This window comes from Parambassis ranga, chromosome 2 (genome assembly GCF_900634625.1).
Source record: "Parambassis ranga chromosome 2, fParRan2.1, whole genome shotgun sequence".
NCBI classification, from domain to species: domain Eukaryota; kingdom Metazoa; phylum Chordata; class Actinopteri; family Ambassidae; genus Parambassis; species Parambassis ranga.
Window position 1 is genome coordinate 7,790,190 of NC_041023.1, and position 15,324 is coordinate 7,805,513.

Sequence of the window (15,324 nt, forward strand, 5' to 3'; positions counted from 1 at the left end):
AAAACCCTTTCAAAAGTGCTACGGTGTGGTGGGGGCGTGGCCTCAAAGTTGATCATTCGTCATTACAAAGAAACACTGTGTTTTCTGCAGTACCACCAACATACTTCATGCAATGTGGACAAAATCTTACAGTACTGCTGCTATGGACCCGAGTCTGAACAGTATAATATATGAATACGCTAATAGGAGGATACCGTCACAGCGCCACCTACTGGCAGCAGGAAATTTCTGTTGTAAACATGTGTTTGTTGTACGTCTCTGAAAATGAGAGGAGAGGAGACTGCGATGGCCCCGCGGATCGCAAGGTGTGCGAGGGCCCGCAATGCTGCTTGCAGCTTTAATTTATTGAATGGGACTACATCAAACCAGCTGTGATTGTTTTACAATGAACAGTTAATCCAAATGTGCAGTTTGTCAGTCATGGTCATCTGCAGAGGGCAGTGTTGTCAATGAAAGTATAAACCACTGCTGTCTGTTTTAGTGTAGCTCAGATGGTACTTAGTTTGTAATGTAAATATGGTATGATATGAAATAAGGATAATGCACTAGTATGATGTCATGATCACAGTCTGTGCATCTAAACAGCTTAATCTGGTTTAGACTACTTCTACATTAGCATAATAAAATATTGTTGCATGTAACTCACTTTATCTGAGTGTCTGAGCATCCCCTGCTGGCGAAGAACAGTTGAGGTCAGAACCTAGATGCTGGTAATATTCACTTTTACAAGAACATAAATAATCAGGTTTCCTATTGTGGTGAATAGGACCAAGACAAGGACACAACTGCATAAAAGAGCAGCTGACATGGTGGGTAGTCACATAGTTTTAGGAGTTTTTTTTATAATATACAGAACAGACCAGACTTAATTTGAATGTTTTAATTCCACTTACATGTAACCACATACCAAAAAAACATACTCAAGAGTGTAACTTCCAAATTCTGAATCCCTCAATCCCTTTTTTTATTTTATTTTTTAAAAACCATGATGTAATTAGAAGAAACTGGCACTACGCTGTGATTACTAATTGGCTTTAATGTAGCTTTCTACCATGATACTTTAATAATCCATTTATACTTAGTATGGTTTTAGTTTGTTGTTTCACAATGTACTTTAAAGAAGGTAAATGTTACTGTTGATCACCTGGTCTGAGCTAAATCCTAAGCAAAAGAACTGCCAGTTTCAAAGCATGCCTAACCCCCTCATACCTGACTGAGAACCACATGCATTCCAGGAGTCAACTCAAAACAGAATAAAATACACAAAAAAAAGAAAATACAAAAAACACCTGAATAGAAAAAGAGTAGAAAGCCACATAAAAACACATGGCAAAAGTATCCTCTGCACTGCTGAAATAGATAAAATATCAAAAGTTACAGTATCGAGCCATTTGTCAAGTTATTCACTTTTAATCTTAGGCTGACTATACCTTGTCATGTGGTATGCAGGAAATTATAGTCTACACATTTTACTGAGTGAAAGTATGTCAGTAAAAATGGAATGTAATCCTCTGAAACTAAGTTTAACTAGTTTTTGGCCACTCGTACAGAAAACCTCTCCTGTGCCTGAATGCACACAGAACTCACTGAGCCATGAGACATGTACCATCCATAAAAACACTACCTGCTAGACTGAACACTGACAGAGCAGGATGGATACAAGCAATATGGTAAAACAAAAAAAATATTTACCAAAAGTAAAACCTGCCTACAGAACATACTGCTACATAAAATTTAAACCGTGACCATTTATACAGTTAGTACAATTCCACATAGTTCTGTAGCCAAGAAATTATCAAAGTTTGTTTTTTTTTGTCTGTGTTTCTGTAACAGCAGCAGTTTGCTACAGTGAATAATATTAAAGAGTATGGGGGCACGTTTGGATCTAAAGGAGGGACTAAAACAGAACAAACTAATTTAATGGTTCACACAATGAGTAATCTTCAAAAGAAAAACAACTATTTCATTCTTTTCTCTGTGGAGGTGCTCATACAATTATCACACACTTCAATGTATCTGCACACACACACACACATCTGTGCATGTATGTGCACACACAACCACACACATAACTTAGGCTGGTGAGAGGTAAAAATGTGTTTTGTTTGTTTTGTTTTTCCTGAAGTTCAGTTCTCAGTTGTCTGCTCCGTCTCCTCTGCCTCACCCTCTCCCTCACCCTGGGCATCTGCCATCCACAGCTGCAATGAGACACAGAAACACAGCGGTAAGCAACCAACCAGAATTCAGTTTGCACCAAGAAAGAAAGTTTTTAAGTAAGGCAGTGTGAAGAGATGACACTCACTGTGAGATTGTCACGGAGCAGCTGCATGATCAAGGTGCTGTCTTTATAAGATTCATGATCGAAGGAGTCAAGCATGGCGATGGCTTCATCAAACGCCTGGAAGACATTGACAAACACTACTCAGTAAAACAAAAAATGTCCTGCTATGACAATTCAAAATGTCTCTGCAGAAATGGTAAAGACAGGTAACGATGTCCACTGAAGCAGGTCTAAAGCATAACAACAATGGAATGAATATCTCAGATTAGCGCTGACCTATTTATTACAAACCACTAACATTCCCATCATATCATTTTTAGCAGTTTTATGGCTCTTATCAAATGGAATCAAACTCTAAAAATCCCTTAAGTTTTAAAGAGGGTTCTTACAGTCTTAGCCAGTTGGCAAGCTTTTTCAGGTGAATTAGCAATCTCGTAGTAGAAGACAGAGTAGTTCAGAGCGAGTCCAAGGCGAATGGGATGTGTAGGAGCCATCTCTGCAGAACTAAGATCCAAAGCTTGCTGGTAAGCATCCTTTGAGCTACCAATGATAGCTTCACAAAGAGAGGAAAACAACAGATGAGTCAGGAAACATTTCAAGAGGAAAAAATACAGGATTTCATCAAGTTTGTTTGTGTCACCATTAGTCAATCAATTATACTACTTTTATTTCAATTACATGCCTAATAAACTAAAACAAACAGCACTCAATGTTTTCCTTCTTTTACAAAAATGATAACCACATCCAGCCTTACATGCTAGTACAATCAGTTCTACTCAATTGGAAAATGCCAAAACTTGAGGATTACATATCAACTACTGACCAAATCTTCAAACATCTGGTTTCTGGAAAGATAGTACAATCCCATAAATCATATTGATGTTTTTTTGAAATACACTGTTGGAGATAACCACATATTTCACAATGTAAAAAGATGGAAAAAAACATCACTCAGGCATTTCCAAGAACAACACCCAAGTGCTGCTCCTGTTGCCATGACAACCCTGCGGCAGCTCTTGCCTGCATTTCGGGTGACAGGTGTAGGTCAAGGAAAGTGAGGAGGAGCCAAATACACCTGAAGTAAACCCTAGCCTCTTCATCCTAAAGAGGATTTTAATGACCCTTCATCAATAAAACATTAAACACACACAGGATGAATAACAACCCATTGTCATAGAAACAAGGCACCTAATCATGTTGCTGTGTTATTAGCAGGAGGTAATGAAATGATGGGTATATTATATAAGAAGCCTGGGCAAAAAAAAGCCTCGACTAAGAAGACTATCAGTAATGCAAATGGTGTGCTTTATTTACCTTCCCTTTGTTCCCCAGAGGCCACCTCAGCCAGGTAGCGGAAGTAGTCCCCCTTCATCTTCAGGTAGAAGACTTTACTGTCAGCAGGCTTCGCATTGGGGATCAGAAACTTGTCAAGTAGGTCCTGCAAGAAAAAGGTTTCAAATTTAGAAGTATGTGGAACTCAACACATCACTACCACTGGCAGTTACTGTTTTAGAGCAGTAAAAAGCTAGCAATATAATGCTGCCCAGAAGTACAGGAGGGGCAGATCGGTTCCAATATTGGTATCAGATCCCATTACTGCTGTATCAGGACACCTATTCCACAAAGACAGAAGACACTTTAGTGATGCTCACAACTACCCATCACTCTCCATCAACATTATATTGCATGTGCCTCCTTCAAATATTGGTCTAATAACTATGTTTAAGTTGTTGAACTGTAAATCTGAGTGATAAAGAAGTACAAAAAGAGAAGACATCAGCAGGAAGAATAAACAAAAAAGTGTCTCTGATGCTCAGTACACCTACATGTTCTACATCTTTTTGTACCGCAATCAGTGAAGCACCAAAGCTGAAGAATTAATTGGACCATCTACCCATTTCAGTCCATCTTCTGATTTATGTATCACAGTTCAATCATTGACTTTCTGGTACTCACCAGCACTTCTTTGCAGACATCATCCAGCTCCTTCTCAATCTCCTCTTTGTAAGTTTTTGCCAGGGCTGCCTTCTTCTCTTCGGACTTACTCTCTATGCTGGACAAGACCCTCCAGGAGGATCTCTTAGCCCCCACCACGTTCTTGTAGGCTACAGAGAGCAGGTTGCGCTCCTCGTTGTCAAGCTCTAAGGACATCTCTGTGACAGCCTTCATGGCTGCAGCCATGTCATCATAGCGCTCAGTCTGCTCAGCCAGTTTGGCTTGCTGTATGTGTTCCTCCTTGTCAGCCATGGCTCCTGTGTGGGCTGAGGAAGGAAGGACAGAGGAGAGGGAGTCGGAAGGGACAAAACAAAGGAGACACATTAAGAAAACAGAGAGTTGGGGGGAGGGCAAGCAAAAGAGGGACACAGATGGGGGGGAGGATTTGATCAATGAAGGTAAACATGTTGCCCCACCTGTATAACCCAATTTCTCAGGTATGCATTAAAACACTAACTCTCAGGATACCTCAAAATCACATGGATTAACAATCTCACCACTCTCAAATAGCTTTGTAGAGTATTCCTCCAGAAATATGTGATTTCATTTAGTTTAGTTTTACCCAAATTGTTTTATTCTTTAATAAAATGTGTTTGGATAATACTCAGCCTGGCTCATTGGCACATATCTGATTTATATTGGGGACTACATCCTGATTACATTAAAAAATGAAGTAAATTTACCTAGTAAGTAAAAATAAGTGGCTATATTAGGAAAATAGCTTCAGGTGATTTCCAAATTGCTTATGCAGAAAAAAAATCTCAAATACTGAAAATGGACATTCAACAGTATCCCTGAGGTCAAGACGAGTCACTCAAAGTATTGGGCTAGACCTGCAACTTTCGTTACTAGTATGCTGACCTTTTTTCCTCAAATAAAATCCCTAAGATTGAGTTATTGATTTATGTGACACAGAGCACCAGTTAAAACTGAAAAATAAAAATAGTCTCCTGTCTAATCACTATGTTCCTCTTTCAACAAGGCCAAGAAAAGCACCATTTTGATCAATTTCATTAAAAGTAATATGTGCTCCCTCCCTCCTCAACTGGTAAATCGTCCACCATTAATTACTGACTGTATATCGGGTTAATCACAGCCCAAAATCGCAGCCATTAGGACAACACAGGTGAAGGTAAACAGCAGAGGAACAATGGTTTGCTGTGTTTTTAAATGTGGGCCACTTCCTGGCTGAGATTTTATTCAGTGTGACAGTATGTCTTATATAACAGATGCCAAACCTATGAGTCAAACAATTAAAATGTTAAAAAAAGAAAAGAAAAGAAAAATCTCACGGCCAGTGAGCCACAGATCCCAGCTCACAGATACCTGAGCCCCACTGAGGAATGTCGGCCTCCCAGTTTCACGACACACACACCTGCCGATCGAGGTCGTAGTATGTACGAGTAAAGGCCATCATAAATAATGTTTCTAAATGTCTTAGAATCAGTAATTTTGGTGTTTAACGTGGGAAAAATGTTTAATAACACAGTATACGTACAGACATGATAATAACTATGTTACGGAGTCAGCTACATCGGAACCACAGGAACCTAGCTTACTACGGTCCACAGTGAACGCCCTTTTTTCGCTTCCCGGAAAGCAACATAAAACTGCTGTTTTTAGCGAGAAATACGCGTTCATTTAAACCTTCTTTATTCTGAAAAGCCATTTTGTGCACAGGAACGCTCCCTCCATTTTTTTTTACACAGCGAATAAAGGGAATCGGAGGGTTATCGTGCAGCAGCTTGAGCGCTTCCATTCAGCAAGCGCCGAACAATGACTGAGCAGCGGAGCATCAACGATTTCGATGTACCACAATGCAGTGATTGTTACGGGCGTCGCCAGAGCAACCTCACGACATTTATCGACAATCAGAAAATAAAACAGTCGATCGTAAGCGGTACATAAATGCGTACTAACCTGTGAGTGTCGAGAGACGATGTTGTTCCTGATTACCGGACGCACAGCTGACGAGCTCTCCCGCTCATCCACGGGGTCTCCCTCCTTTGTAAGGCACGGCAGCAGGGTCGTGCCGGGGCTGGTGACGTAAGAGACGTGTTGCTATGGTAACCACTACAGGCAGTTCCTCCGTGATTCAATCAGATTCAACAGATTTTTAACATTTCAGAAGTTTCAAATTGTGGCTAATTTATCCGACTACATGTGGATCCATAGTCGTTTTTTTTGGCCTTTATTTAAAAATAAATCCCAAACCACCACTGGCGTATGACCGTAAAACCTAAGAGCCGCAAAGAGTTGTGGGAAATGTAGTTGATTATTGCGAACATTTTGTTTGCTTTTAATTGGAGACATTAACTTTTCTCAAATTGTGTGCAGAAAAGTCAGTGTTTTTTTAAATAATAATAACAATAACAATAATAATAATAAAAATAGAGCTTTTTGTGGTAACTAATTAAAGTTATTACAGAAGCCACCAGGAACCAGGGTGGGGCTGGCTCTAAGCTGTAAAAAGTTACAAAAACAAGCAGGTTGCTTTGGTATTTATGGATCTTTACACTGAGATAACCCTACACACCTGCTCTACCTCAAAATGCATTAACAATGGTCAGTAATGCAAACACAATAAAACTCTGTAGTGTAATTCATATATAGAAATATCTCTAAACTTCCAAAAACTTAAACAGATATAATGGAATGTGCTAATGTCTTGGTGATGGAAAAAGGATAGGATACCAAAGGCCACTTCAGCAGTCCAGCCACCAAGCCTGTTTATCTAGTTCCAATAGAAAACCAAATGTCAGTGCGAATAGAAACTTTTCTTTTATCTTGCAAAAACAGGCATGAGGTTTAACATGTTTGCAGAGGCACAGGTAAGTGCCTAGGGTCATTTGTTGGGCCTTTAGAGGTGTTATCTTAGTTAATTTAAAATACAACCTTGTGTTTCTTATCAACATACACAGTGAGCTAAGTACAGGAAAATAAATGATCTGTACCTGATACGTTTTATTTCTCCTAATTTGGACAACTAATTGATTTCTCCTTTGAGTCTTTTGGACACGAGGTCATACCACTCTAACGCAGATGTGCCTGTGTGTGTGTGTCCATTTGTATGAATGAACCTTTTTTTTCATTCACAGGTTTACAGATGGGAAGGATGTGGATTATGTGTGAGGAGACGGGAACAATGTGGGCGATGACTCATTCAACTGAGCCACACCAGCCATAAAATAAATGACAACAAACAAAAAGCACTGAGCTGGCATCATTATGTTTTATCTCCAAGGAGTCTAAATAAAAAAAAGCCCCATTTACCTACAAATTATTTAATTATGACAAAGAGGACCAATTCTGTGCCCTGTAATGACATCAGTGAGTCAGACATATTGTTATGGTGTTTTTGATGCAATGCTAGGGTTTGAGCCATATCCTGTTGTGAGCAACTCAGCTGCTGCAAGGCCACAATGAATCACGGACGTGTAGGTCTCTTCCAGGAAGTGACTCTCTTGACACAAAGAGTTAAAACCTCTGATGCAGACGTTTGGATCGACCTACCCCCGCATAGCTCCGTCCCTGAAAGAGTTGGTATCTATATGTGCAATTTGTTTCATCACACATAAATATACACACGGTAATTAAAGATTTACACAGATATACAACAAAATAAAATTGAATAAAATTGTGTAATACAACACTGGAGAATACATTCATTTTCCAAGCATACAGGTGTTGCTGGAGAGCCCCCATAAAATTTACCTACATAATTATCCTATAGCAGCTCGAAGATGGCTGTCGAAACGTTTGTATGACCCAACATGAAATTATGATTAGCTAGATGACAGATTGCAGTATGACAGGGCAGACAGCACAGTGACGGGATTACAGACTCCCTATGATTCATTACTAAAAAGCACTAATAAATCAAATGAGGTCACTTCTGTCACATCAGGAATCGCAGCAACAGTCAGAATTGTCCTATCCAAGCCCTATAATACACACTCTGTAAGGATTGTGGCATGGTGTCTATTAAGGCTTGATCAATACTCCAAAGTTTTGAATAAAGAGGTACAAGAGCGAGCAACGAGAAACACACTGTACTGCTATATGCACATACGTCAGGGCAGTGAGTCTGTTCTAAAAAAAATGCTGTGAAATGTCGAGTGAGGAATTGTCTCTCACTGCTTTTCATTGTTCATCATAGATAGATCGAGTTTACAGTGGCCCTGACATCAAAACTGCATTTTGGTCTAGCCCTGCATGTATTTACACACAAGCACACAGGAAGGGAGAGGAGGAAGCATTGCATCAGAGGCAACCTGGCCTGTCAAAGGTCAACAGAACATAGCTGCTTCATGTTGTTTACATAAAATCATCCGTTGCTGTCAGACTGAGACAAATGCAGAGTTGGTACAGGGCCTTGAAGAGTTAGTTATCCAGGGTGACCGTTTATGCCTCCACGCCTTCTAACTCGGGGGGCAGCGGGGATTTGGGGTGTTTGCTCTCAAAGTGTTGCTTGAAGGTTTTTGGGTCAGGCATCTGAGACTGTGGGCAGAAAAGATATATGCGACAATTACATTATGATTTTTGAGAAAAGATCTTTTACAAAGGATGCTGGAACCAAGAATGATCCCTCCTTTGTAGTTAAATCAGCACCTCGGAACACCAACTGGAATCTGATCATCCATTTAAAATGACCTCTCAATGGTTGTCATACTCACCCTGCACACAGCGCAGGTGAACACTAGTGCTGCCTTTGCAGCCGTCTTTTGATCGTGACCCTTTGCCTTCTTCATCTCTGCCTGTTTCTTGGCATTTTTCTGCTGGGATTGAATCTTCTGGTGCCCACGTGCCATGCTTGCAAAGACAGGAGGAAAAAAGACATAAGTATATGTATAATGTTTACTGTCATACCAAAAGCTTAAGTATCATCAAGTCTCCTCATCAGTCATTTATTAGTTCAATGGAGGGCTTTTCTTATAGGTGGCTGGATGTTTAATAGGTATAAACATTGGGCAAAGCAAAAAAGAATCAAGCATAATACACAAAATAAACCTTCAATAAAGGTGCTTTAGTTTGGAAACAGTCTGTAGGTTGGTCATAACCTCTTGACTCACCCACATAACTCTGACAGGTTCAAGGGATTAACAGAGACAAGAAACCCATCTCTTGGAACTGGACCCTGTTTGGCAGGTTTACGTATTTATGTACAATTAGCATTAGAGGGTGATATCAGACAAGCGTGTTCGCTCCTGCTCAAACTGAAAAGTGTTGATTGTATAGAATATTTTCTCTTGCCAGGCAAGTCAAGAGAGAACTTTCACTGAGATCCTTTCATGATATTATTATGGGGTGGATAAAAGAAAAAGCTTGGGCATCTGGCTAATATGTCTGACTAGATTCCTAATGCAAATACTACATAACACTAGTGTGGATACATCCATTGCTGCAGTCCTCCCTAAACTGTTTTAAGGTGATAGTGCAGCACCCATCCTTTCAGTGTGTTGTGGTTAAGTTGTGTGTTTGACAAACTGCTACACTTCAGGTGGCAGTGAAGTCCTGGGGGCCTACATTCTCCTGCTGGTGATCCAGCGCTGCGTACTACCAACTTCTATAAATAGTCCTCAGATGTCAGCAATGAATTCAATGTTAAAACAGTGTTAGCTTATTAAATTTACGGTTAGGTGACTATTTGGTCAACGTCTTAACTTCACATCAACAGCACATATATAATTTATTAAAGCGTAGGAAGTTTCGATGCTTACTGAGACTTGAGCTGATAATGTAGTCATGTACAAACAAGAGCACAAACCGTGAACTAGCTAACATTAGCTACGTGTTGCTGTTTAGTGAGATTTCACATCTAATCATCTACTTTTGGCAGTAAAGCAGCACTCGTCCTCTAAGAGTAGGTTTCTTCAGACACGACATTTAACTTACTTGTTTGCCCTTTACCGTCTAACCCGAGGTTAGTTTCTTTCTACTGCTGTAGCTGTTAGCTGACAGTAACTAGCTTTAACGTGGTAAATGCTAGCTAGTTAGTTAGCCTAGCCGGGAAACCACATGAAGATTTAACCGAACCACGCGTTAACGTCAGCCACTAGCCTCATTAGTGTTATATAGATCATTACCATGGAATACAGCAGCCCTTACCTGTTAAAAAACGTGCCAAGGGTACGTGTCGTTAGCTAGGTGCCCACACACAAATGTGACAGCTGCACAGTTCTCACTGACAAGTAAACGTCAATGCTGCGTTCATAGACCCTCTAATAATCCAGAAATATCATATACCGTGCCATTTTTTTAAATTTAATTTTATTATGCGAATTTACATTCGAGAGATCATTCAAAATTGCACACAAAACAGGATGATTTTCATAACAAACATTCAACGTACAAAGTGAAGAAGTAAAATGGAAAATATTACATCGTCAAATGTAATGATTTCCAAGCCTGTCAGAGAAAATCTGTTCGCAGAAGGAAGTAAATTTAAGGAATCACAGAAGATTCTTATCTACGTTCCCATAGATGGAAACAATTGAGTTATACGATTGCACGAGGAGTATGTGAAGGCACCACTTGGTCTGGCTGGAAGGCTGTTCATAACATGGCATTGGAAATGTTGCCCCCTAGTGGTAGAGTATGATTAGTACATTAACACTGCTGCTTTCAGTTGTAAGCAATAATACAAGACTTAGAAAAATCATTTGGAGTCGTTCCTTTGTTTTTGTTTTTTTCAAAGTAGACCAAATACAGACAGCATTTAATTACCCTTTCAGGTGAGTTACACCTTTAAACCATGCTGTAAGACTCTTTTATGCTACATTTCCTTTGGTTAAACGGCTCTATCTTTATGTATGTTTCTGCAGGGTACCACAAGGGGGCAAGTGTGACAGTAGAGTAGCACAGGCATCACACTAATACTGAAATACACCTGTGATTGTTGCTTTTAAGCACTGCTGTAATACAGCTCCAGCATGACAGGTACAAATCATACAGACCTCCAGAGGACTGCAGCAGATCTTTGTCTCCTCTGTCTGTGGCTGCTGGGTGGGAACAGTGTGGCTGCTCAGTATTTGACTAAATTCAGCTAATATGTAAATTATCTGTAACTCCAGTTATCACACGATGGAAACGCAGACAAGCTTCTACTATAACATTCAAAATCAATGGTGGTATTTATTAATGTCTCATTTTTTTATGACGTGTTACTGACAGTTTGGTGTCATGACTGTCTTGTGAGAAATCTTATCGTTGTGAGAAAAGCCGCCAGCCAGCCGTTGTGCCCCTCCACCTTCCTGCTTTTTTTCCCATCCTAAGAAAAGAGAGACAATCTTTTCAGTCCTTTGTGAACAGGGGGAAATATCTCTCAAGAGAGAAGGATGTGATTATGCTTTCAGAGGGGGGGCAAAAAAAGAAGGTGGGGTAAGAGAAAAATGACAAAAGCCACACATTGCTCAAGTTCTCCCACCCTGGAGGATGTTGTGCATGGACTTGCTAGCTTAGGTTTTGGGGTGGGGTTGTCCAGCCTTAGGGCTTGTGTGAAAGCAAATCTTCCAGGTGTCAGCTATTCAATAGTAGAGGAGAATATTATCTGGCTGTCTATTGTGTGGATGAATAAGCAGGGGTTTGCCGCAGACAGCCTGAGATTTTTTTTTTTCTCATTTTGGCATTTTCCTCCCGCCGCAAGGACTTTCAGGCTCCCTCTCAGCTCAGCCGAGCTGCTTCTGCTGTAAATCAGCATTTAGCTGTCACACTGCAGCTTCTGTTTTTATTGCTGTTGGTGGTTTTCAGGAGGTCAAGGAAGAGAGACAGGTTTCCCAGCTAACCTCACACTAAGAGGTGTGTGTGTGTCACAGGTGAATATGACCTCCCTGTTTCTGTGGAGGCTGTTGAGGGAAGAGGAAGTTGGATTTCATCTTCCCTATTGGCCACTTCCTCTCCCCGTCATGCTTTCCTTTTTTTTTCTCCAAACCAACAGGTTTTGCCACAGTCCGCTGCTGCTCCACTGTGACATGCCACAATGTTGCCAGACCAGTCGGGCTGTACACAAGCCATGACAGTCACAACACATCCACGCAGGCTGCTAGCTTTCACTGCTGCCTTCAGAGGCCTGGAATCATGTGACGGATATAAACACACAGATATTGGCTGTTAGGTTTTACTGATCAAAGAACGCAACAAAACCACAAAGATCTTAATCTTTTTTTTTCTCTTGAGCAATGTGAACGTTTCTGTTCATTGTTTTATTAAATGTGACCCTGAGATGCCCTGAGAAATCACAACGAGAGGGTGAACCGTGCCTCGAGGGAGAAAAAAGTTAATTTCTTACCTCCACAGAGAGAGAGAGAGCCGGAGCCATTGAAGGAGAGGTGAGGTCCTGGGTCAGGCAGACAGAGGCTGATTGTGAAGGTGGTGACAGCAGCAGCTCTCTGATATTTGGAACTGTGAGTGTTAGAGAATGGGCTCAGATGACAGCTTTAACACAAATGTAAAGGAATGTCTCATTTATCAGGCACTGTAGGATGAATCAATAAAATCATCAGATTGTATCCGGCCACCAAAGTCAGTTAATTGCTAAATGTCGGCTCCGACTGGACAGCTTCAGTGGCCTCCTCAGCACTATCTGTAAACAAGGAAGCTGGTAACTCGCTTAACATTAAGAACACATCAGTCAGGGAGGGCTGAGAAAGGTGAGCATTATTACATACAATAGAGCACTCATGTGACTTCATACCTTCTCTCCTCCACCTCGTCTTTTTCCCCACCGCTGCTGCTGCTGCTGTCCCTCTGGACAACAACACGTCCTCTCACACCTCTGTCTCAGCTGTCTCAGCTGTGCTTTCTCAGGTAGACACAGACTCCTAAATCCTGGCCAAGTCCAGACAAGCTGCTTCTCCTGCGAAAACACTCTTGGTATGTAGGATACACCTTTCACCCCTCTCAGAGTGGGATTCACACACACACACACAGAAAGGTATTTGGTGGCTTGTGGCCCCTGACTTTCCAGTCTTGCCCATACCTGCTTGCAGCAGCGCTCAGACCGTTTCAGCTGTCACATGGCCACATGGCAGACATTCCAGCAGGCAGAAGTCATGCAGTGAAAGGAACACAGGAGAGAGAAGCGGGATAAATAAACATTATTTTGATTAAGGAAAGAGAAAGCTACATCCCAGCTTATGAGTCAAAGGTTCACTGATAGACAACAGACTGCTGAGCATGTGTATTTTTATTGTTTTGCACGTCCTCTGAGTCGTTTCTATCTATTTTCAGTTGCTTTAGTTTTATGATTTCACCAATCATTGCAATTACAAATGTCAACAGAGGCACAGAAAGAGGAAAACATCATAATAAAGACACGTTTTGTTTCTCTGTCCTATGTCTCTGTTGTTGATCTCTCTCTCTCTCTCCCTGACTGTGTAGTGTTGGAAGAAAAGGACCCCACCTGTATTTATCTAGTAGTCCCATTTAAACACACACACATACAGAGAGAGCTCAGCCAAGGCCCAGGTGCTCTGTAAAGCAAATTGGACAAGGGAGGATTGCAGTGATCCTCCACAGGACACGCAAACACATGCTTGTTCCTCACACACAAACACACACACACAGACATGCTGCTGACGGTTAAACTGAACCTGAAACGTAATTTTTGGATTTCCATACAACAGCGCCTGGAGGCTTTCATAAGCAAAAGGACGTGCATGCTGTCATGCAAACACTCATAACACTGCAAACTTGTTTGGAAACTGGAAACCAGATAAAATCCAACAAAGGGGGAAAGTCCCACCTGTTTTCTACTGTTTGTGTTTCAGTCATCAGGAAAGCATTAATGTAAGGTTCATACAGTGTAGTAAGAGTTGCAAGTAGAAGTAAACATTAGTATAAATCTGCTAACAGCTAACTTTCAAACCAAAATGTACTTCTCTAATGGATGTCTTTAATTTTCCATTAATGGACAAAAATAATGATAATTCTATAAGTACACATCTATATATTCAAGTCTATATATTGTAGTGCAAAATGGAATGTAAACAGTGCAAATAGTCGTCATTGGGCAGGGACTATACTAAAGTAACATCGTGAAGTGACAGTGGAGAGCAGTATGATTAATTAGAGTTCAACAGTCCAACAGCAGAGGGGAAGAAGCTGTTCTTGTGGTGTGAGGTTCTGGTCCGAATGGACCGTAACCTCCTGCCTGAAAGGAGTGGCTCAATGAGTCCATGTCCAGGGTGAGAAGGTGTAGAACTGAACCATCATCCTGGCTGGCACCTTGGGTTTCCTCAGCTGCTGCAGGAAGAATATCCTCTGCTGGGCCTTTTTGATGAGGGAGCTGATGGTGAGCTCCCACTCGAGGTACTGGGTGATGGTGGTACCCAGGAAGCAGAAGGAGTCCACTGTGGAGATGGGGGTGCGATGGAGCTGGCACTTTTTGAACATCTACAGTCATCTCCAGGTTGTTCTCAGCACACCAGGACACCAGACGATCCACCTCCCTCCTGTAGGCAGACTCATCCCAGTCAGTTGAATCCAAACAGCAACGAAGCTCCTCTGCAGCCTGGCTGGTCCACTTTTTAGATGTCCTCACCGCAGGCTCGGAGAGCTTCAGCCTCTGTCTGTATCAAAGTCAAAGTCAAAGTCAGCTTTATTGTCAAATCTGCTATATGTGCTGGACATGCAGAGAATCGAAATTGCGTTACTCTTCACTCCGCAACATATAACATATAACTAAAAACTAAAGATAAATATAAAGTGTAAAAAATGTACCTACAATGAGGCACACACAAAATACAAGGCACAAGGTGAAGGCACAATGCAGTAAGAAGTAAGTAAGTAAGTATATGTATATATGTAAGCACCTATGTGTTAATTTCAACAGAATATTTACTTCTTCACTCAATAACCTCTTGATTGTGTTAATAAAATCCTCTTTGTGTCCACACCTAGCTGCATTTACTGGTAATTTTGGGGGGAGCTTTTAGGGTCAGTGATCACAAATTACAGCACCCCACCTCAGCAGTGACTCCGTCATTGTATGACACACACACATACACACACACACATTGTTTGTTCCGGCAGGCTTTTCTCAAACACTG

The 15,324-nt window shown here is 41.1% G+C and overlaps 2 protein-coding genes and 1 long non-coding RNA gene across 5 annotated transcripts; all 3 read right to left on the minus strand.

The window, feature by feature from the left end:
• Nucleotides 1-865: 865 nt before the first annotated feature.
• LOC114452182 (14-3-3-like protein) lies at nt 866-6,320 on the minus strand. Its single transcript, XM_028431353.1, has 6 exons — nt 6,197-6,320; nt 4,238-4,542; nt 3,596-3,719; nt 2,671-2,834; nt 2,303-2,398; nt 866-2,198 (listed from the first exon to the last, which is right to left on the minus strand). Exons 2-6 carry the CDS (start codon nt 4,526-4,528, stop codon nt 2,127-2,129), a joined length of 747 nt encoding a protein of 248 aa, XP_028287154.1. The 5' UTR covers nt 4,529-4,542; nt 6,197-6,320; the 3' UTR covers nt 866-2,126.
• A 1,224-nt stretch (nt 6,321-7,544) lies between these two features.
• On the minus strand, nt 7,545-10,500 carry znf706 (zinc finger protein 706). 2 transcript variants are annotated; one of them, XM_028400904.1, is made up of 3 exons: nt 10,385-10,500; nt 8,953-9,088; nt 7,545-8,776 (listed from the first exon to the last, which is right to left on the minus strand). In XM_028400904.1, exons 2-3 carry the CDS (start codon nt 9,085-9,087, stop codon nt 8,681-8,683), a joined length of 231 nt encoding a protein of 76 aa, XP_028256705.1. In that variant the 5' UTR covers nt 9,088; nt 10,385-10,500; the 3' UTR covers nt 7,545-8,680. The 2 variants fall into 2 exon arrangements, with proteins under 2 accessions (XP_028256705.1, XP_028256706.1); XM_028400905.1 differs by lacking the exon at nt 10,385-10,500 and adding an exon at nt 10,172-10,274.
• Nucleotides 10,501-11,080: 580 nt separating this feature from the next.
• Nucleotides 11,081-13,156, minus strand: LOC114431903 (uncharacterized). 2 transcript variants are annotated; one of them, XR_003670201.1, is made up of 3 exons: nt 12,969-13,156; nt 12,564-12,676; nt 11,081-11,546 (listed from the first exon to the last, which is right to left on the minus strand). It is a non-coding gene; the product is annotated as an uncharacterized LOC114431903 (long non-coding RNA). The 2 variants fall into 2 exon arrangements; XR_003670200.1 differs by having other exon boundaries at nt 11,081-12,344.
• Nucleotides 13,157-15,324: the final 2,168 nt, after the last annotated feature.

Excerpts from the sequence above, each read along its gene's own strand:
- LOC114452182 (XM_028431353.1), bottom strand. The coding sequence starts at position 4,528 with ATGGCTGACAAGGAGGAACACATACAGCAAGCCAAACTGGCTGAGCAG. Across the intron at positions 3,720-4,237 it reads ATGTCTGCAAAGAAGTGCTG|GACCTACTTGACAAGTTTCT; the intron begins GTGAGTACCAGA and ends TTTTTCTTGCAG. Across the intron at positions 2,199-2,302 it reads TGCTCCGTGACAATCTCACA|CTGTGGATGGCAGATGCCCA; the intron begins GTGAGTGTCATC and ends GTCTCATTGCAG.
- znf706 (XM_028400904.1), bottom strand. The coding sequence starts at position 9,087 with ATGGCACGTGGGCACCAGAAGATTCAATCCCAGCAGAAAAATGCCAAG. Across the intron at positions 8,777-8,952 it reads TCACCTGCGCTGTGTGCAGG|TCTCAGATGCCTGACCCAAA; the intron begins GTGAGTATGACA and ends TTCTGCCCACAG.